Source organism: Pollachius pollachius, assembly GCF_949987615.1.
Source record: "Pollachius pollachius genome assembly, chromosome: 18".
Classification (NCBI taxonomy): Eukaryota; Metazoa; Chordata; class Actinopteri; order Gadiformes; family Gadidae; genus Pollachius; species Pollachius pollachius.
The window spans coordinates 8,804,586-8,826,487 of NC_136951.1; the positions used below are offsets into that span (position 1 = coordinate 8,804,586).

Below are 21,902 nucleotides of genomic sequence, written 5' to 3' on the forward strand. Positions count from 1 at the left end.
AGCAGGTCCTTATCTCATGTAAGCAATCGATGCCTAGGCGATGCCATTTATTTAAGCTATTTTTTTTTACCACCAGGGGTGATGTTAATGAGGCAAATGACGTTTCAAAGTCGACCTATTTGTGACATCACAATCGGTAGTGTCAACCTCGATGTACGACAGATAGCTAGACGTTGTAGACACTCCAACTTGTGATTATACAATTATATCAATTTTGAAATGGTTTATATGACTAGTCAGTCTCATACCTGGTGGTAAAATAGGGACTCTTTCAATTAATTGCAAAACATATAATCATTTAACACTCATATAATAACTCATATTTCAACATACATAATAATAAAGATGATTGTATAACAACACGATTTTCCTGTTCTCCTGCATCCTTAGGGAGGACTCGAAGAAGAGAAAGGTCAGTTATTTTGAATGTAAACTTAACCGCATACCAGTGCTGTTGTACTGTTGAACATTAACCTCTAGATGGAGCACTTGTTATATTGTATGATGCACCTGCGTTAACTGCTCTTTTCTTCACCGGTATATACACGTTAGTTGATATAATACCTCACAAAAACTGTTCAACGAAGAAAATCGATTGTGGTACTTTGCTGATGTTTTTAAAACATTCAATTATTTTGTATTTTTGGCAAGACAAAACATCAGTTTGGATAAGGATAACATTAAATATATTATAAGCTTGATGAACACTCAATTAATTAACAGGGCTTATCTATCTTCCAAAAACATTAAACACTACTGGCACTAAACCCAGATTCAAATTTACGATTTTTTTGTCCAATCCTCTGGAATAAATGTACCATACCACAGTAGAGACGTTTTCATCTATAGCACACTCACATAAAATAAATCATTCCCACAAAGGTAATGACCAGGCAAAAAAAGGGTCTGTGTGTGCATGCTAAATTAGTCTGAGCTTACCGGCTTTTTCTTATAGTGTACTGTAGTCAAATAGTAAATGAGATTTGAGATTTGAAGCAAACATACATATAGTGAAGTCATTTGAAAGTCAAATTGTGGTTGCATTACCACAACCAAACATGCATATTTGCTGCAAGTTTTGTGTCTCTGCTTTATTGAGAGATGTAGGCCTACTCCTTAGGATTTGTTTGACATACTGAGGAAGTTCACCTTTTAAGGCAATGTCAGTTTGAGGTTTGAACTGTTGCAGGGTAGGCCTTTACACCGTGTCCTGTCACATGACTTGTGGTAAGACTAGGTGGAATTGAAGACTCGCAGCAGATAAAAAATCAGTTTAAGTTTCAGACGTTAGTGTTAAGACATTGGTGTCATCTAAGAGGACAACATTTTTATCATTTTCGGAATGTATTCAGAAAGGTAATTTTCAAGAGTAAAATATAACATCTAGAGAACTTTGTATGGGGTGCAAATTAACTAAACATTAGTATTGTAGAACAATAGAAAATAAGAAATATATATTTTTTCTCCACAAATTCAAAACCTTACTATCAAACTGAACTCTTGACCCTGACTGTGTTTTCCCATTTGATATTTAATAATCATTCAGATTCTAAGATCAATTTTGCTTCATCTTCAAGTGTCGGTGATCAGAAGGAGGGAGATGAGGCTTTATTAATAACCACGTGTATACCTTTGTCTCAACTCTTCGGAATTTTGCACTAGGCCTACAGATTTATCTTAGTAATCTTTTGGTTTCTCATGCACCCAAAACACAAAGAATGCATCATCTAATCATGCTGATTCTACAACCATAACAGTGAATTTTGGTGCACTTGTGTCTTTCAAAATAACTCACATTCTCATCACCACCTGTGTCATGTAACCGCTAGCATGAGTGATCTGATGCAGAATCAAGCATCCATATACAGACCCACACACATAAAATCAAATTCAAAAGAAAGAAGAAAAACAAACGTATGATTGCCAATAACATATTTTATATGCATGCACAAATACAAAAAAATTGATAATAAAGAAGGCATTTTAAAAGATCAACTCAACTCAAACTCAATTATTATAAAAGAAAAACAGGGAAACGCTCCATAAAAACTCTACGTAGCAAACAAAACATCCAGATGCATAAGACAAGTTTTTCAATAAAACATTCTGCTACAATAATATCCTGTTAAGCCTATAGATTCATAGTTATTCAATACAAAGTTAGAAATAGAAGTAGGCTACTATCATTAATCTTCAACGAACAGTTACAAAAAACAGAGTCATTCACTTCTAAAACACTAATCAAAACCATGCGCAATGAAAGTCCCACAGAAATCCACTAACGCACTATAGTCGTTGAGTGGAGCAGCCAGTTAACCACACGTACAAACTGGGTGTGTTCAGCTGTTAAGCCAATGCATAGACTGCAGAAGAGATAGAGAATGGGAGTGGAAGATAGGGCAAAAAAGTTAAATTACCTTAAACCTAGAAATCATGGAGGGGAACTTTCCAAAATAAATTTGAGTACATTTTAATCTAGAAAACAATGAATCATTAATATGATGTATATTTTTTGCATAAAGAACATTTCAACCAAATATTAACAATAAAATGTTACACATGTGAAGGACAGGCATTGCGTGTGGGTAATACCACAACTTAACATATTTACTTACAGAAAATAAAGCCTTTGTCATTTGAATATCAGAATAGCTTATTTTATCAGCATATTTAACCTTAAAATTTGTATTTAGTTGTTAACTACACATATGTTGAGGAACAAGGCAAAGAAGAAGAGGAAATAAAAAAAATAAAAACAGGAAAAAGAAGAAACAAGAAGTGAAAGTATTTCATGCAAAAACAGACTTTCAGCCAAGAGCACGAAAGTATCTAAAGTACTTATTGTTTTAAGTAAAACATAAGCTTACAACTTTCATAAAATGTTGATTAAAACTTTAACAAGGATACAACAGTGATACATACACTGTTACTTTAGCAGAATTAATCTATAATGAGCTTCGAGGTATGTGGGTAGATTAAATGATAAGTAACTCACAACTTAAAAGAAATTCACTGTACTATGAATGATGTCATGACTTTTTGGATCTCTTTGCATGACAAAGAAGCGTTTATGAGGAACTTAACCACACCTTAACACACCTCTTTATACAATACATTACTGTAAACTGTAGACCGCAGCTTTAAAACCCAGAGAATCGTAGCATAGTTTACATTGTGTAAAATATGCTACAGAAACGTTAACACCGTAAAGCTACGCTACAAAGTCTTCCATTTATTCTTAGGAACAAAAGGATTAAAAAAAAAAACATCGGAAAAGCCTCACAGCCCTGAAAAACCTGAGTCTAATAGCATCGTTCACGCTGTGTGAACCACGCTACAGAATCGTTTGCGGTGTAAAGCTAAGCTACAAGACTACCAATCTTAGGACCACAAGGTTACGCGTCAAACCCCCCCGTAATAGCTCCTTTACGGTCCAAGCAGGGCTTCCGTGCACAGCAGCCACTAACTAACCAGGGCGACCCGCCGTCTAACTGAAGGGGCCCCAGCTGAAGGTGCTGATGGAGATGAGAGTCTGGCAGGTGCCGGAGGAGAGCCACACGTTCTCCATCAGGCTGAAGTGGAGGAGCCCCAGCACGAAACCGCACACCATGTCAGTCAGGTGGTGCTTGCCCAGCATCACCCGGGACACGCCCACCAGGAAGGCCCAGAGCACCAGCAGGATGCGCAGAGGCACAGCCAGCACCAGGTGGGACAGCAGGAATTTGGAGACCATGGCGGCGCGGCTGGCGTGCGCCGCCGGGAAAGAGTACATGTCCATGGACACGTAGTCCAGGAAGCCGGGGGTCATCTCCCAGGGCCCCCGCCGCTTTACCAGCCGCTGGACCCCCGCGATGGTCAGCACGTCCAGAAGCAGCGCTATAGGTAGTGGGGGGGGGGGGGGGGGGGTAAGGATCGGTTAAAGGGCGTTCATAGATTGTTGTAAGAACAATGGATGTGTGTTGAGATACACTCTAAGTTGAGAGAAAAGTAGTTCTGTGTTAGGTGATCATTGCAATCTTTTTTTGCTCCATATTAGTAAAAGGGATGGACAGTTGAAATCTGTGATTTACTTCTATTTATGTTATAAAGGGTTATCGGGTGTGCATTATTCATCAGAAAATTTGGTTAAATGAAATCCATTGCAGAGCCATGTCATTTTGACCTATTCGGTTTCTTCTATCCTACACTGATCGAATGGCCGGAGAGTCTATTTTCCCTCTTGGCTACGTAGCGAAGCGGGTACCCCATTACTGTGCACTAGCGTGGCCAAAGAAGCCTCTCGCATAACCGCGGCGGTGCCAATTTACTGTGTTTTGGACATTGAAGAAGTATAAACAACCCTAAAGTGGGGGTTCATACAACACCCCAACTGCTTTCCAAGGCTAACTTTTTTAGCTGACTTTGATATTAATATAGGGTTTGCCAATTTCTTGCCAAGATATTCGGTAGGGGTGTAAGTGAATACATCCCTCTGGGATATGTTATGGATATTTCATGTTTTTAGAACTTACCCTGTTAATAAAACATATTTCATATTTTAAATGTTCCCTTCTCAGCCTTTTGGACTTCGACGTCAGAAGTGGGATGAAGGATGGTGTCAGTGGTTTCAGCATAATCATACATTTGAACTGCGATGGTTTACATATTATTATTATACTATTAAGTCATCATTCATGGGCTCGAACCAGAACCATTCAAAAAAGACACACACAGAAAAACCGAAAAAGCAACTTGAGTAAGACATGGCCAGTCCAAACCATCCATCGAAACACAACTTGTATGTATGTATGTATGTATGTTTGGAGGGTCATTATTTTGTTCACATGGAGGGATTTAGGCCTGTAATGTGAAAACAACAAGCTGTCCTCAAGTAACGCTATTTTATTATTGATGCAGAGATACTCCTCATCAACTTACAGGACTGTATGTTTTTACTCTGTACTCTTGACAAGAAACAATGCAAATGGGTTTATATTTGTTGGCCTACATATAGACCAACGAGGACTATATGAATTAACCTTGCTTGGCTGGATAGGTTAAAACAGGTTTTAATTCATATTTAAACATAGTTTTGTCCAAGGCGCTTAACATGGAAGTCATTAAGAAACACTGTCACAAGATAAAAGTAAATTTGTTAAATAAAATAAATAACATCATTAGAATGAATATGTTGTAATGTAACATTACTGGCTCCTAGAACAATCAGGTTATTTCTCTATATTGTCATTACCAAAAATGCTGGTTTGGTAATAGTAAATATATCCAATGTCCAACTGAATTTCCTTGTTCGGTTTGGTTGATATTGTTGAGTTTCAACCATTAATTTAATTTCCATCTGTCCTGCTCTGTTAAGCAGTTCCAGACTGCTTTAGCTTTTTGTTAAATTAGCCAGATGGTTTTAAATAGCCCCCTTACTCCATCAGTCAACTCACAACCATTATACTGTAGCGCCAGAGCCCAATATATTTCAGCTTGGGGATGATGTTGTACTTTGAATAGCTGGGCCCACACGTGCCAAGTATCAACATCAAGCCATGGCAGCTTTTATAAGCCAAAGCCTTAGCAACAGTTATTCCCCATTTTCTTTGAGCTGTGTTCCTAACCTGATACATTTCAGTCTATGCAGGTTGTACTAGAATATCTAAGAAAGTGACAACCTCAAAGGAGTTCTGCATTGGCTGGATTAGAGGTAGTTCATATACAGTGGGGCAAAAAAGTATTTAGTCAGCCACCAATTGTGCAAGTTCTCCCACTTAAAAAGACGAGAGAGGCCTGTAATTTTCATCATAGGTATACCTCAGCTATGAGAGACAAAATGAAAAAAAAAATCCAGAAAATTACATTGTCTGATTTTTTAAGAATTTATTTGCAAATTATGGTGGAAAATAAGTATTTGGTCACCTACAAACCAGCAAGATTTCTGGCTGTCACAGAACTGTAACTTCTTCTTCTTTAAGAGGCTGTTTACCTGTATTAATGGCACCTGTTTGAACTCCTTATCAGTATAAAAGACACCTGTCCACAACCACAAACAGTCACACTCCAAACTCCGCTATGGCCAAGACCAAAGAGCTGTCAAAGGACACCAGAAACACAATTGTAGACCTGCACCAGGCTGGGAAGTCTGAATCTGCAATAGGTAAGCAGCTTGGTGTGAAGAAATCAACTGTGGGAGCAATTACTAGGAAATTGAATACATACAAGACCACTGATAATCTCCCTCGATCTGGGGCTCCACGCAAGATCTCACCCTGTGGGGTCAAAATGATCACAAGAACGGAGAACAAAAATCCCAGAACCACACGGGGGGACCTAGTGAATGACCTCCAGAGAGCTGGGACCAAAGTAACAAAGGCTACCATCACTAACACACTACGCCGCCAGGGACTCAAATCCTGCAGTGCCAGACGTGTCCCCCTGCTAAAGCCAGTGCATGTCCGGGCCCGTTTGAAGTTTGCTAGAGAGCATTTGGATGATCCAGAACAGGATTGGGAGAATGTCATATGGTCAGATGAAACCAAAATAGAACTTTTTGGTAAAAACTCAACTCGTCGTGTTTGGAGGAGAAAGAATGCTGAGTTGCATCCAAAGAACACCATACCTACAGTGAAGCATGGGGGTGGAAACATCATGCTTTGGGCCTGTTTTTCTGCCAAGGGACCAGGACGTCTGATCCGTGTGACGGAAAGAATGAATGGGGCCATGTATCGTGAGATTTTGAGTGAAAACCTCTTTCCATCAGCAAGGGCACTGAAGATGAAACGTGGCTGGGTCTTTCAACATGACAATGACCCCAAACACACCGCCCGGGCAACGAAGGAGTGGCTTCGTAAGAAGCATTTCAAGGTCCTGGAGTGGCCTAGCCAGTCTCCAGATCTCAACCCCATAGAAAATCTTTGGAGGGAGTTGAAAGTCTGTGTTGCCCAGCGAAGGCCCAAAAACATCACTGCTCTAGAGGAGATCTGCCTGGAGGAATGGGCCAAAATACCAGCAGCAGTGTGTGAAAACCTTGTAAAGACTTACAGAAAACGTTTGACCTCTGTCATTGCCAACAAAGGGCATGTAACAAAGTATTGAGATGACCTTTTGTTATTGACCAAATACTTATTTTCCACCATAATTTGCAAATAAATTCTTTAAAAATCAGACAATGTGATTTTCTGGATTTTTTTTTTTCATTTTGTCTCTCATAGCTGAGGTATACCTATGATGAAAATGACAGGCCTCTCTCATCTTTTTAAGTGGGAGAACTTGCACAATTGGTGGCTGACTAAATACTTTTTTGCCCCACTGTATATGTATATATATATACACACACACACACTCACTATATATATATATATATTATGTGATTCACAATAAATGCAAGTTCAAACAAGGAATAGGAAACCAAGTATTTTCTTGCATGGCATTTTTTTCATGTTGTAATTATGTGATAGCACATGTTATGACTTAATGATATATGACTCATATATGACTTAATAAGTCACTTTCAGTCACCTTCAATTTCTTTAACATCCGGACCCAGGAATGTTTATTCATGCATTCATTCTGAATATGGTGACTTTAGCATCACACCTGTTCAGTGAAGGGGGTTGTTGTCGTTCTGATCGGTGAGGGGCAAGGGATGAAGTTCTTATAGGTTAGTATTTGCTGGTGGTCACCAGGTATAGGCCAAGGTCAATTTTGTTGAGTTATGTTTATGTTTTTTGTAGTTAAAGGTAAAACAATAGCCAACTTCTAAACAAAATGCATCATGATGGCAAAGGAGTCAAGTAATGCACTAATATTAATGACAAAACTAATAATACAAAAAGTCATTATTATGTAAAATAAATCTGGTCAAACCACAGAAAGAATTCACTTTGTTCCATGGGAGCTAACCCACAAACAGGTGGCACAGCTTAGAATGTGTGGGTTTTGAAATTGCACAAGTGCAGTAAGCAACAAGTGGAATCGAATTTAGCCTACCCAGTAGCAGGTTGACCAGAACCTCCTGTCCGGCCAGCGTGTTACTCCTCGTGAGACACACGATAGTGCCAATGATCCACGTGATGCCGAAGCCGGTGAGCTCGAGCAGGGCGACCATGGAGCGGCAGCCCCCCCAGGAAGACGAGGTGTAGGCGCAGACCCCCATGCGCTTGGATAGGCTGATGTCGATGGCTAGCAGCGCGTTCATGGCTATCCCCTTGAAGGAGGGGTTCAGCAGCATGCAGTCTTCCTCGGGCATTTTGCCGGGCTCCTTTTTGTCCTTGTCCTTGTTGTTATTGTTGACGCCGGCGGTGTCGGCGGGCTCTTCGTTCGACTGACTGCTCTGGGGCTTGATCTGCGACAGCCTCCTGGAGCTGGCTCGGTTCTCGGCGGCGGGCGCACCGGCCCGCATGGGCTGGTTCAGGGACATGAACTCGGGTCTGCCCAGCACATTGTTGCGGTCCCGCGTCCGAGATCTCACGCTGTTGCTTGAGGAGGGCATGTCGGCCTCGGGTCCAGAGAGATTCCACCAACGCCTATTGTTGACAATGTGTTTTCAAGGCGTTTTAAGTATAAGAGAGATCACAGATGACAAGTTGTCGCAGGAAGGATCACGATTGTAGCCCACCAGCTCGTCCTTGCTGTAGCTCTCTAATGGATATATTTAGACTGATTGGAATGCGCGTTAGCCATGCTGTTTATACACCGCGACCCGTGCAGGCAAAGAGAGAAAAAGGGAGAGAGAGAGGGGTGATGGGCATTTGCCTCCGCCAATCCAGCAAAACAGGGTCTAGAGCGTGGAAACAAAATCACAATATAAGAACATTGTTGTTATTCCATAACGTCGCGCGCCACAATAATAACACAACGACCCACATCTAACCGCTGCTTTAGGCCAGCTAGCCTAACCGGTCCGCTGCTGTAGCGTCGATCATCAACCTACATCTTAACCTGACAAAAACAACTCATGTGGTGTTATTTATTGTGCAGGAAATGGGCGACTGCGAACTGATTTACCAGACGATGGGTGAGAACGGCCCGTACGCCATCATTACTTGGATGTCTCACGCGGGTTCTGCGTGCATCTCGGCATCCGCGGAATCCTAGGCGGCATGAGCCACTTTTAGCCCGTGGACGGATATAGTCCTACACAAGCAAAAAAGAAAAGAGACATATGCGGTTACAAGTATCCGGGGAGTAGGACGTTTCTTTCTCCTCCAGTGACTGTGCACCACCTGTGTAGGGCTAGCTACCGCTAGATATGACGTAGGGGATGTGGATCCTCTGTTTTTGCGCTGTTCCGGACGGGGAGTTCTCCAAGGTGCTTAAACGCACAGCAACACGGCAGGAGCGCGCGCTCTGCTTGTTTCTGTCTCGCGCATCTGGCAACCCAAGTTTAGAGAAAAAATATATCAAGTATTCCCCCCTTTAATGTGATTGAGTGTCAAACAAAACAATAATGGAAAATAAAACTATTTCAAATGTTTTAAAAAAATAGATATATTTTAATAGCTCACCGCCATACCAGTGAGTAGGCCTAGCTGCAACTAGGCAAACCTACTTAATGATAAACTGTAGTTCATTAAAATGTGCTTGATTTTGTATCTGCTTCCACAGCTATATGATTTAGACCAATTCATCAGTTAGGCTATTTTATATTATAGATAGTCAATAGTAGGCCTATGGACTAGCCTACTCAGCCGAAATGTCGTTATTTTCCCACGTCAGTGCCTAGATCCCAGCCCATCTTTGAATGACAGTTGATTATCGTACTAACCTGCTATCACTCCATACAATATAAAAAATAGAATTAAAAAAAGATCGATTCGATACGGAATCAATAGCGCACTACAATTCCCATCAGGCACCGGGTCTTTGAACGGAAGTCTCGTCTCAGATGTACTTATAAAGCAGCTTGCGCTGTCCAGGCAGCCGAGAGAGCGAGCAGTGCGGGAGGGTGAACCTGCCGCGGACGTGGTGATGGGACGTGCACGGGGACATATCCGTTGGTGTCGGAATTCAGGATAAATTGACCCGCGACGGCGGAACTCCGGGGGCACGCGTTTAAGTCAAACGATGTGACCGTTTGCATACATCTAAAGAAGGACGCTTTTTTTTTTTTAAATGTCAATTTATTATAGGGACTAAAAGTTGACCTAGGTTGCCTTTGGATTTGACTGGGCGACAAGGTTCAACCCGACATGCGTGTTGAAGAGCGGCATGTGTGAAGCGGAGGAATGAGAGAGCTGCCGTCCACTGACAGAGGGGACGTGTGTCGGGAGATAATGGAATTACCTCTCTGACCACACACGCAAAGTCCGAGGAACTGTATCAGGCTCACTGTGTTGAGTCGGGTTTCAATCTGGTAAAATTGCTGATTTATGTATTGCTGATTCTGCTTCTGCACCATGTCTTAAATTAGCAATGTAATAGATAAAAGAAAAACGGGGGGATTTGAATTGATCCATAGAGCTACCCCTTTTTGTTCAGAATACTGCATATTCCAAGGAATGTAGCCTCTTTTAGTGCAAGCATACACCAACGTCTTTCTAAATCATCCATTATCCAAAAACAAGTGCACGTTTTAACGGACACCAATGTCCCACAAGGCGCTGTGTGGGGCACACTGACCTTATCATGGCACGACACTTTTGGAAGTTAAGCTCGGTCTGAAACAGTCTGGCGATGCAGCGGCACTATTTTTATTGGGTGGTGTTTTTAGCACACAACTATACTCACAAACTAGCCTACTAACCCGGTTATCACACCCATAACGCAAACCCAAGTTGGGTTTGCGAATTCGCCATCGTCTGCGACGACCAGAAGAGATGCACTCAGTCAAAGGTCGAGCGACTCCCTGCGCCCGTGGGTGCAGTAGCAGAGTACAGGAAACAGCGAGGAGTCGATAACTGTCAATCGACCTCGAGCGAGACACGGAAACAGCACGTGGTTGCGTAAGCGCTTTTTTTTTTTTTTTTGCATTGATGGAGTTCCGTTTTTATTCAGCGTTAAAGCATGTGCCCGTGAATGGGAAGACAACTATTTATTTTTATTTTATTTTTCGACAGTAGCACTGGATGGAGTTGTGCTGGCACGTGCATGGCAGACAACGAACCCGCATTTTGACTTTCTATGCCTATATTTTGGATTAGACCAACTACTACTCCTACTATGTTGATCCAACTGTCGTGATTTTAGTTTTTTCTTTTTTGTTTCGCTGTTGTGTCCATGCATCTTTCCCCCCCAGACCTCTGGACGTTGTTGTGGACTGTGGTGGTATTCAATGCGATGGGCTGCATCCAGAGCATCAGGTGTAAACCCAAAAGCTTCCGAGACAGCGTCGTGGTGCTGGAGGTGAACTCGTCAATCGACCCCAATCCCACGAGCATCGATGAGTCCTCCAGCGTCGTGCTGCGGTACAGGACGCCTCACTTCCGAGCGTTCGCGCGGGTGCAGGTGCCCCCCGTGGCCGGCAAAGAGACGTGGACCGTCGGCTGGATCCAGGCGTGCAACCACATGGAGTTCTACAACACGTACGGGAACAAGGGGATGTAAGTAGGGCTCGCTGCTAGCCGAGGATCTGCATCGTTTGCTCTTTGGATTTCTGTTGATAAGCGGTTCACTGACGAACGCTTTTCTGAATAATATGTGTTCTCCTCAGGCGCTGTTTAACTCTGAGCTTTCTCTCTGTCACATTGATGTATCTATTCATCTATTTGATCTAGACAAAGTCATAATCAGAGCACCCAGTTTATTATATATGGTTTATAGTGTAAGCTATATATAGCCTATTTTTGTAGATATCCCTCTCTTGTTGGGGTCGTGAGCAGGAGATGAATGTCTCGGATACTGTAGGGTTGAAATGTTATTGTGGCTTTACGACATGAGGAAATCAGACAATTTTCTGGGAGTGGCAGACCTTTATACTTGAGACAGTAATTATTAAAAGTAATAAAAATACAGGAATCAGACCTACTTTCTAAAGACATATTGCTTTGGTGTGCATATAAAAATGTGCAAATTAATTAATTATTTTATTAATAAAGGCCAATGCTTTCTATGTATTAAGGGTCTGTTACGGAAAGATAAAACACACCGCTCTGCCTATGAATGTGAATGAGCACACACACTCACACTTTCAAGAAAGGAGAACGAGTTGTTGTGCAAGAGATAGGAAGGAATATTCAAACTTGCAATACATTGTGAGATTTACTGGGTTTGACATGTCCAGGTGCATGTTGTGTTTCATGTTTTCCTTATAATGTATAACTTAATAAAGTTAGAGGGGGTTATAGAGTAATAAAAGTCAGTTTTCCTCCCTACAGTAGAGGCAAACTGTTGGTTACATAGACCACATCCAATACTAGTTTTAAAACAAATCTTAAATACGAAAGAATGACTGTAAACTCTTTAGTCCATGAACAACCATCACTACATTTGAGTCCGTCCAACTATAGGGATGACATGGTTGCGTCTGTAAGCTGCTGTTTTGCTGCTTCCTGTATCTATATTATTAGCGCATGCTAGCCTTTGGGGTTTATCTGAACCGGCTGCAGCGGAAGATGTTTGCAGACCCAAGATTAACTCTTCCAGTCCCCTCCACACCAGCTCCACCCCTCCTGCAAAAGTACAGAGAAGGAGAAGCAGAGATAGAGAGAGTAGTAGAGAGAGAAGTAGAAAGAAGTTAAGTGAGAAATATATATGTATTGTGTTAATGGTATTTTGGATTTTAATAAATTATTAATCAATAATGAAGTTGGCCAGAATATGTATATATGGTATTTTTTCAATTTTTCAATTAGTCAGTTACTCATTGCACTGTGATATGTCACTTGCATTACTTAAACTACATACTTATGTGTTCATATTTTTTGTATTGTGTTATATGCATACCGGTACACACACACACACACACACACACACACACACACACACACACACACACACACACACACACACACACACACACACACACACAATTCTTCTAAAGATCGACTGAATCCAAAGCCCATCTGGATATACAAAATAGGAAAATGGTGACATTTATATAGCTGTTGATGTTTTTGGAAATGAATTGTAAATATGTGTTTTGCTGAAAGATAGCAAAATACATTCCTATATTAAATTCACCTCTACAAATAGTCGGTTGTGTTATACACCAATAAATGATTTAGAACTGGTTATAACATTATATACAAACTATAACAATTATTAGTGTCGTTACCGATCTATATATGGCAGTTATACAGCCAATTAATTAGCTGCTGAAACACATTTCCTGTAATACAGTACAATGTGTGTGTGTGTGTATGTGTGTGTGAGATTGTGTGTGTTTGTGTGTGTGTGTGTGTATGTACGTGTGTGTGTGTGTGTGTGTGTGTGTGTCTGTGTTTGCTCTGCTGACTCACTGCTCTCACAGTGACTGAAAGCCAGGAGATCCCCTCACACACACACACATTAATACACACACACACACACACACACACACACACACACACACACACACAGGCTCCTTCACTTTAAAAGCCCTTCAAGGAAAACAAGCTTTAACCAGACCATCCATTCACAAAACCCCCCTCATCATAATCCCCCCACTCTCTGTCTCCTCAAGGTCGAGCTGGGAGCTCCCCGACCTCCGCGACGGCAAGATCGAGGCCATCAGCGACTCGGACGGCGTCAACTACCCCTGGTACGGCAACACCACGGAGACCTGCACGGTGGTGGGCCCCACCAAGAAGGACAGCAAGTTCAGCGTCAGCATGAACGACAACTTCTACCCCAGCGTGACGTGGGGCGTGCCGGTCAGCGACAGCAACGTGCCCCAGCTCACCAGCATCCGCCGGGACCAGAGCTTCACCACGTGGCTGGTGGCCATCAACCAGGCCACGGACGAGACGCTGGTGCTGCAGACGGTGCGCTGGAGGATGAAGCTGCACATCCAGGTGAGCCCCGAGAAGCCGCTGGGCCAGAGGGCGGCGCTGAGGGAGCCCGTGGCCCAGGAGCAGCCCCGCGTGCTGCTCAAGAACGAGCCCATCTCGCACGACGCCATGGTCAAGCCCAACGCCAACGACGCCCAGGTGCTGATGTGGCGGCCAAAGTCGGGGCAGGGCGTGGTGGTCATCCCGCCCAGGTACTGAGGAGGGATCCTCTCCTGGGGAGGGGGGGGCGATGGTCGGAGCGTTTTTGCAACGGATTGGTGGATTTTGAAATGAACTGGTCCATTTTGAACTGACCGATACGTTTGAATGGACCGGTCCGTCGTTGGAACGGAGCGGTTGGTTTGAACGGGCTGGTCCATTTTGAACAGGCCGATCCGTTTTGAATGGGCTGAGTCGTTTTGAAAGGGCTGGTCCATTTGGAAAGGGCTGGTCCACTTTTAACAGGCTGATCCATTTTGAACGGGCTGGTCCATTTGAAAAGGCCTGGTCCACTTTTAATGGGCTGATCCATTTTGAACGGGCTGGTCCATTTGAAACGGGCCGGTCCACTTTTAATGGGCTGATCCGTTTTGAATGGGCTGATGCTTTTTGAACGGACTGATCCATTTAATAAACGGAGCGGTCGTTTTGAACGGGAAGTTCCACTTGGAAATGAACCGATCCATTTTGAACGGACCGATCCATTTTGAACGGACCGATCCATTTGACTCATCCGGTGAACCGGGCTGGCCTTGAATCCCTATGAAGTTAAGTCATCTCCTATTTTTTTTATATTTTTCGTTTTGAAGTTTCCCACCTGAAAGTCTTTCCTCTTCAGAATCTTTTCACAGATTAGAGACAGAGCCAGAGAACAAGAGAGAGGTGGAATTAAAACGAGGACAAAATGCTGGGAAACAGCCGACCAGTTATTTTAGAAACTTATGTTTTTATTGCGTTCAAGTGCTACTGAAACTTTTCCGTTTTCAAAACTAGGTCTAAACACCTGCAACCATTCTACCCTCAACTGAGGTCGGGTCTCACTGTGCTAAACGAACTCATCGCAAAAAACTGGAAAACAGATGCAAAATTTGTTTCCTTTTTTTCTTTTATATTCTTGTTTTGGGTCAAGGAACGTGAGTGTGTGTGCGTGTGTGTGTGTGTGTGTGTGTGAATTGAAGAACAAATTGAGTTGTTACATGTCAGTGTGTGAATATAATGTTACATTTATATATGTAAAAATATTCATGAATACCAATTGTATTTCTATTTATGGGGCTGGGAAAGAGTGCATTCATCTGTGTTTGTCATTGTTTAGCGCCACTATTGTGTGCTCCACGCGGCTGAAAACAAACTGTATGAAGTGCTATTTCATGTTGTTTTCAACTGCAAGACATTCTATCCATGCTGCCTTACGTTAAAAAAAATGCTTTCCACTGCAAACGTTTTTTGCCTTAAACTAAGTGCAATGCAGTATTTTGCTCATCAAGCCCGATTCTTTCCCAGGACGTTTGGTGCTGACATGTTTGGATTTAGTTACGGACCACCTGGCGACCGCGTGGGACCCTTGGTTCAGAATTCTAATGCAATCTTATTTATTATAAATCTTTTGCTGTTGTTTGCCTCACACATGGAATCTCCCGCCGTCTGCCCGGGCAGACGCAGCCGTACAAAAAGCAGTCCACAGGTTCATTCACATGAAGTCCAGCCGTACAATCTGGAGCGTGGTGGGGGGGTTAGATACAACGCGTGTCACACAGCCCTCACATACAAATATAGATGCACACAGAGTAGCTTCAGCAATAAACACTTGGATACATATAGCACAACATGGCTCTGCTATTTTCAGGAGGGGATAAACAAACCTACTAGCTTTAAGTGGGGAGAAATGCAAAGAAAAAAATCTCCATTTGATTCATGGTTTTAACACTTCATCTCAGGGCTTCTTGTTACTGGGCAGATCAATGAAGTGGCTGATCATAATGACAGAGAAACAAAGAATCCCACACAATGTCGCCCTCCACTGTGTTTTTCCTCATCATGTCTTCCTTTCTATCCACTGTTGTGAAGTGGACAGGGCTTTGTCGAACAACCCATTCATCTGATCAATTAAGTTACGGATCATAACTTATTATTGACGGTGGCAGCTGGAAGAGATTACTGTGCTCCTCGTGAATAAAGACGGTACCTCACCCCTTTTGGAAAGGAAAAAATACAGAACATCTCTCTTTGTTTCCTCTTTCAAGTCCGATTTTAAATTAGGCTGGTTCAAATGTGTGCGATAACAACCCTTATTGTCTCTACTACTCTTATTTCTCCTTCGCACTGCCTGTCAGGAATATATCGACCCTGTGCAACACCACCGCCTTCCCTCATTTCCAAAACCCATTCAATCCCCTCTTCTGTGAACACACAAAAAGTCCAATGAATCAAAAATGATAATGAAAAAAATCAAACCATTCTAAACATCACTGCCTCAACATCCCCTTTCTCTGTACCGCGTCAATTTAAAAACAAAAAACGGGGTATATGTGCAACCTAATTCCAACTCATTATTCTTTGACAGTCGTGACTTGCCAGTCAACCCTCCCCTCTCTCCCCCACTCTCCATGCTCCGCGTCTTCCCTCAGCGTGTGTTGTGGTGGTGGCTGAAGGGGTGGCGGCATTCAGGTCTAATCCTGGCTGCTGCCCGGCTGGCATATAGATGACCCACTTCTGGGCCACGCCAGTCCTCACACTGGAGGAACCAGGGGGGGTTTTACGAGCTCATGCACACGTGCACGCACACACACACACACACTCACACACACACACACATTTGGACAGGGATGTGCAAGCACAGACACACCAATGCACAATTGGACAGGCATGTGCACGCACGTATACACACATTTGGACAGGCGCGTGCACGAACAAACACAAACATTTGGACAGGCACGTGTGCACACACACATACATACACATAAACACATAGATAGTCACATGCATGCATACACACAGAATCAGATACTGACAGGCACGGGCACACACACACAAATAACCACATACAGTCAAGCGTACACAAACAAACACACCAACCCTTGCACACAGACACATGGAAATGGGTGCGCACACAGGCACACTCATAAAGGAAAATGCGGCTTTCTCCCTTAGACACACATCCACACACACAGACACACAGACACAGCTTTACAGGCTGAATAGCCCCCATAATTGAAAGGATGACCAGTGAACCATTTATCTACAAGAGGCTCGAGCCTAAAAGCTCAAATATGGGGAATGCAGATGAGGTAGGGGTTGGCTGGATTTTGTCATTAAGGCTTTTTATTGGCTTTCATGAAACAGCAAAACACAGCATCATAAATCATGGAAGCAATATCAATGTTAAATCAGTGAGAGCCACCATACTATATTATTTTGTGAATATCGGGCCATGTCGCAAAGGAGACTTTTTCTTCATAGTACAATATAAAATATATTCTGCCATCATATTCAGAATAAAATAAAGGAAGAGTTTTAAAGAAAAATATAAGTATTAAAAATGTATACATAGCTATGGACGGAGGAAGTCAAGTTTAGTGGGAGAGAGGAAGGGTTACAGAGCAACAGAAGAACAGAGTGAGAGAGAGAGAGCATCATAGGTAGTGTAAGAAAGAGAAAGAGTGAGAGATAGGATGAGTGAGAGAGTAAGGATGAGACAGAGCAGGAGAGAGTGAGTAATGCAGTCAGCGCGTCGGGACAGTAGAGAGCAAAGTCTATCCTCTTGGAGCCCCACCAGTGGGACGCGACTAGGGGGGGGGGGGGGGGGGGGAGAGAGAGAGAGAGAGAGAGATGAGGTAGGAAGTGCTGGAATAATCAGATCTGCAGTGAGATACAGGGACACCCTAGAAGGAGTCTGCACTGTGCGAGAGCAGAACAGGAGAGCTAAACTGAAATGATATCCGAGATGCCAGTGAGGTCAAGGGTCAAAGGTCGTGGTTGAAGTTTGTGGGCGTGTCAGTGTAAATGTTTGGTGTGTGCCTGTTTATGTGTGTCTGAGAGATAAAGAGAGTGTGTGTGTATGTGTCAGAGAGAGAGAGTGTTTTTTTTGTGTGTGTGTGTGTGTGTGTGAGTGTGTGTGGGTGTGTGTGTGTGTGTGTGTGTGTGTGTGTGTGTGTGTGTGTGTGTGTGTGTGTGTGTGTGTGTGTGTGTGTGAATTGAAGAACAAATTGAGTTGTTATATGTCAGTGTGTGAATATAATGTTACATGTTATATTTAATATATATAATAATGTTAGGTGTGTGTCTGAGAGAGACATTAAGACACTTTGTGTTGGTGTGTGTGAGAGAGAGAGAGAGAGAGAGTGTTAGTGAGAGTGTATTTGTGTGGGTGTGTGTGTGCACATGCACGTGTGTGCATGCGCGCGTGTGCGTGCATGTGTGTGAGTTTGAGGCAGGGGGGTTCACACACAGGGTGTCAAGGGAAAGGTGAAAGAGTGGTCTTCGACAGAATCTTCCGTGACAACACTCTAGAAATGTGATATGCATCATGGTTTATCTCAAGTTACCTTGTGTTTCAAGCTCTTCGGGAATTACAAGTACAGAGTGTTTACCTTGTAATTCATTCATATTAAAGAACGGCTGGCCGTTTAAACATTAACTGCTCGCAGAATGAGAATCCACAGTAGCCGTACCCCAGAGTGAATTTACAGTTTTGTGATGAATTGCGCTCATAAGCCATTGAAACAATCTGCATTCATAGAAACCTTTTGTTGCATGGAAACTGAGCTATTGTTTTGCTGCTGCTGTAGTTTATCAATCGATTCCTGTTAGCTCTCACTGGGTCACGCATACAGAGACACACACACACACACACACACACACACACACACACACACACACACACACACACACACACAATAAGGTTGTGTGGATGTCCTCTATCAGGGGCAGAGACCTCCGGGGGAAGGGCCCGGCTTCTATCTGATTCCATCACAGAGATCACAGTGTGTCTCATGCACACAAACACACACACACAGACACACAGACACACACACACACACACATATTAAACAAGTGTTGCCTGATCACTACCAATACAACTCTAGACACGTTCTGATGAGCGTGAGGGATTTGAACATTGCGTAGTTGTCGGGGGTTAAAATGGGGTCAATAACAGATGTACTCATCGTCAACAACATCATCATCTTCATCATCATCATCACCATCATCATCCCAATTGTCTTCATCATCATCACCATTGTCTTCATCATCATCATCACCCTTTTCTTCATCGTCATCTCATAATTGTCATCTCATAATTGTCTTTTGCATACTGATAATTGTCTTCATCATATCCATGGTCTTCATCCTCCTCCTTGAGATCACTATTGGGTGAATTGGTTTGGTTTTTGGGTGTTTGCGTGTTGCTTTCACGTGATGTGTGTTGAGCAGACACTGAAGTGAAAGTCTCATAGCCTAAACAGTCTTTTCAGATTCTGCTTCCCCGAGAAGTGAAGCCAGTGAAGCTGCAAATAAAGTATTGCAGATGACACACTCGGCTTAATCTCAGTACTCCCACAGACACACACACACACACAGTTAGCTTTTGTCAAACACCACAATGAGCATTGGGAAGTCACTCACTCGTGAAAACCATTCCTCTAGTGTGACAGGAATGGGTGTGCACAAATGGATGCACCAATGTGTTTAAGAAGTTGTATAATATAGGTGTGGTTCACTCCTATTGGACACTATCAACAAAGGGTATCTTATAGACACACCGGCATGGTCATTATTCTTCTTTTAGGACACAATCATTATGCAAACAGATGCTTGTGGTTAATTGGGGCATGTATTCATGTGTACGTGCGTGTTTGTGTGTGTGTTGGTTGGAATTGAAACTTGGTTAAAGGAACATATTGTTTTAACTGAGTGGAAATTCAAAGAGGAAGTGAAAGTGACATTTCCTCTTCGCCAATGATTTTGGCTACAACTGAAATCATTGATTCAGTTGTAGCAATGGTAACTGTAAAACTCACAGTAACTCTAGTAACTAAAGTTACTACAAACCCTACCACTACTTACTTATCATTATGATGGTCATTATTAATGTGAGGATGATGCTGATGCAGGTTAAACATGACCTTTCATCGTTTGAAAAAAAACATAATCATCAGCATTAATTGCTCAGTGTCGATTCTGACTCATCTTCTTGTGCAACGTGAGGAGAGCTGATGTGCATAAGTCCACACGCATAATGGGCGACTTTTTCAGGTCCAGTCCAGGCCAATTTGGCGAACACAAACTTGGCCAGCAGTATTAAACTGTAACCGGTAACTGTAAACTTTACCTACACAAAAAGTGTCTGTAAAGGTAGAGTGGATGAGTTTTTCTTTCATGGAACATCTTTGTAACAAAACAGGAAACCAGGCGTAACCCTGCCCCTTTCAGTTTCTGGTTTCCTGACCAGGTTCTGTGCCGTCTACCCCCAGAAGTTCTGCTGTGACACAGTAGAACTGCTGGATCCCAGATCACTCTCTCTCTAGCACACATTCACTGTACGGCTCACTGCTTTCAGGTCCAGTCGTTCTCTTTTCTTCTTCTGATGATGAGAATGTCTTGTTGTAGCGAGGCTCACTACTAACAGAGCTGTTGAGACGGCTGTTAGAAACAGGATATTGCCATGCCTGGGTTAAAATAAACACCTCTGTATAGAGGCCAGCTATGTTATTGTCTTGAAGCATTTGCGATAGCTTTTTTCACTGAGTAACAAAATTATAGAGTGTGTGTTTTGAGGTGTCAGTGGCTGTCTGATGCTAAGATGTAATAATTGCAGTGTTTATCGCTTCTAAACTTAAACCACATTAGGGCACTTTTTTATAGTAGCTCCTAATGACATCTGGACAATATATTCCCCACCTGACAAAATAATGTTAATGTTCTAAAGTAATAACGTAACAAGCCCACATCATTGTGCTAGCTTTTAGTTGGCAGTTATACTTAAACATTCAGTTTGGGTATATCTCGATAAAAAATAAGATTTTAGCTTTTTGTTCTCATCAAGCTGTATCTTAACAGGACAGGAAAGGAGAATGAATATGTAAAAATGAATCATAAAGTGAATCATAGTAGATAATCCAATATATATGTTCTGAATCCTACACAGACCTCCAGTATTTGGTCACGACTACTGAACCGTGACATTAGCACAATTACATAAACCAGGACATCTCTCTCTCGGAAGTTATATACTCCTAACCCTGGGGAGAAAGGGTTCAACAGCCATTCACAGCTGAGAGCACCATGAAATATACTCATCAGCGCTGCGTTAACAAAAAAAGATCTTTCAGAAAGGCCCACTCTCATATTTACAACCTCCAGGGAAACGGCTGAACATGGACGCCCAGGCAACACAAAAGAACATGCCAGGTGATGTACTGCTCTGTGCCAGAGTGCACACTCTGCTGGGTGTAATGCAGGGATGGATGCTACTACAAGGGCACATTTAACAAAAAGCATTTGAAAAAGATAATAGGGAAAGACTGAGAAGAAATATGAAAATGAGTACAAAGAAAGAAAATATGATTTATTTTATTTAAAAAGGACTAGGGATCAGCGCATAGAGGGGCATTCAGAAATTCGGCCAGCCAAGATTAGACTGTGTTGTGTTTTCAGACTGAAGACTGTATCAAATAAAGGCAAGGTGTACCAATTGTGTTACGTTCTGCTAATTTAGCCTGCGAGCACTTTTCACACAAATGCACACGCTGCTGTGCTTTGGTGTCGGTGTGTTTGTGTTGTAGGACTTCAGGGGCAGAGAGACCTCCAGTGTAATAAGTCTGCGTGATGTGATTGATGTTTGGTCATTGGAAAACTGCTGAGTCATGCTTTAACACCACGCCACACAGCAGAATTTACTGACTTTGGTTTGTGGGTGTTCAGACTGGGAGAGGAGGGGGGTTGGGCTGACATTGTTATTAAGTATGAAATTGTTTTTTTCTACACATTTGGACAGACTCCACTCAAGGGCAAAGC

At 42.6% G+C, this 21,902-nt stretch overlaps 2 protein-coding genes across 3 annotated transcripts; one reads left to right on the plus strand and one right to left on the minus strand.

Annotated features, from left to right (window-relative positions):
• Nucleotides 1-3,462: 3,462 nt before the first annotated feature.
• On the minus strand, nt 3,463-8,473 carry LOC307089821 (inactive phospholipid phosphatase 7-like; the record flags this gene model as incomplete). The annotated part of the gene is made up of 2 exons (XM_079756254.1): nt 3,463-3,876; nt 7,972-8,473. 2 exons carry the CDS (start codon nt 8,471-8,473, stop codon nt 3,488-3,490), a joined length of 891 nt encoding a protein of 296 aa, XP_079612380.1. The 3' UTR covers nt 3,463-3,487.
• A 1,449-nt stretch (nt 8,474-9,922) lies between these two features.
• fam78ab (family with sequence similarity 78 member Ab) lies at nt 9,923-16,075 on the plus strand. Of its 2 annotated transcripts, XM_079755847.1 has the most exons (3): nt 9,923-10,336; nt 11,219-11,522; nt 13,583-16,075. In XM_079755847.1, the coding sequence occupies exons 2-3, from the start codon at nt 11,260-11,262 to the stop codon at nt 14,106-14,108; spliced, it is 789 nt and encodes a 262-aa protein (XP_079611973.1). In that variant the 5' UTR covers nt 9,923-10,336; nt 11,219-11,259; the 3' UTR covers nt 14,109-16,075. The 2 variants fall into 2 exon arrangements, with proteins under 2 accessions (XP_079611973.1, XP_079611972.1); XM_079755846.1 differs by lacking the exon at nt 9,923-10,336 and having other exon boundaries at nt 10,365-11,522.
• Nucleotides 16,076-21,902: the final 5,827 nt, after the last annotated feature.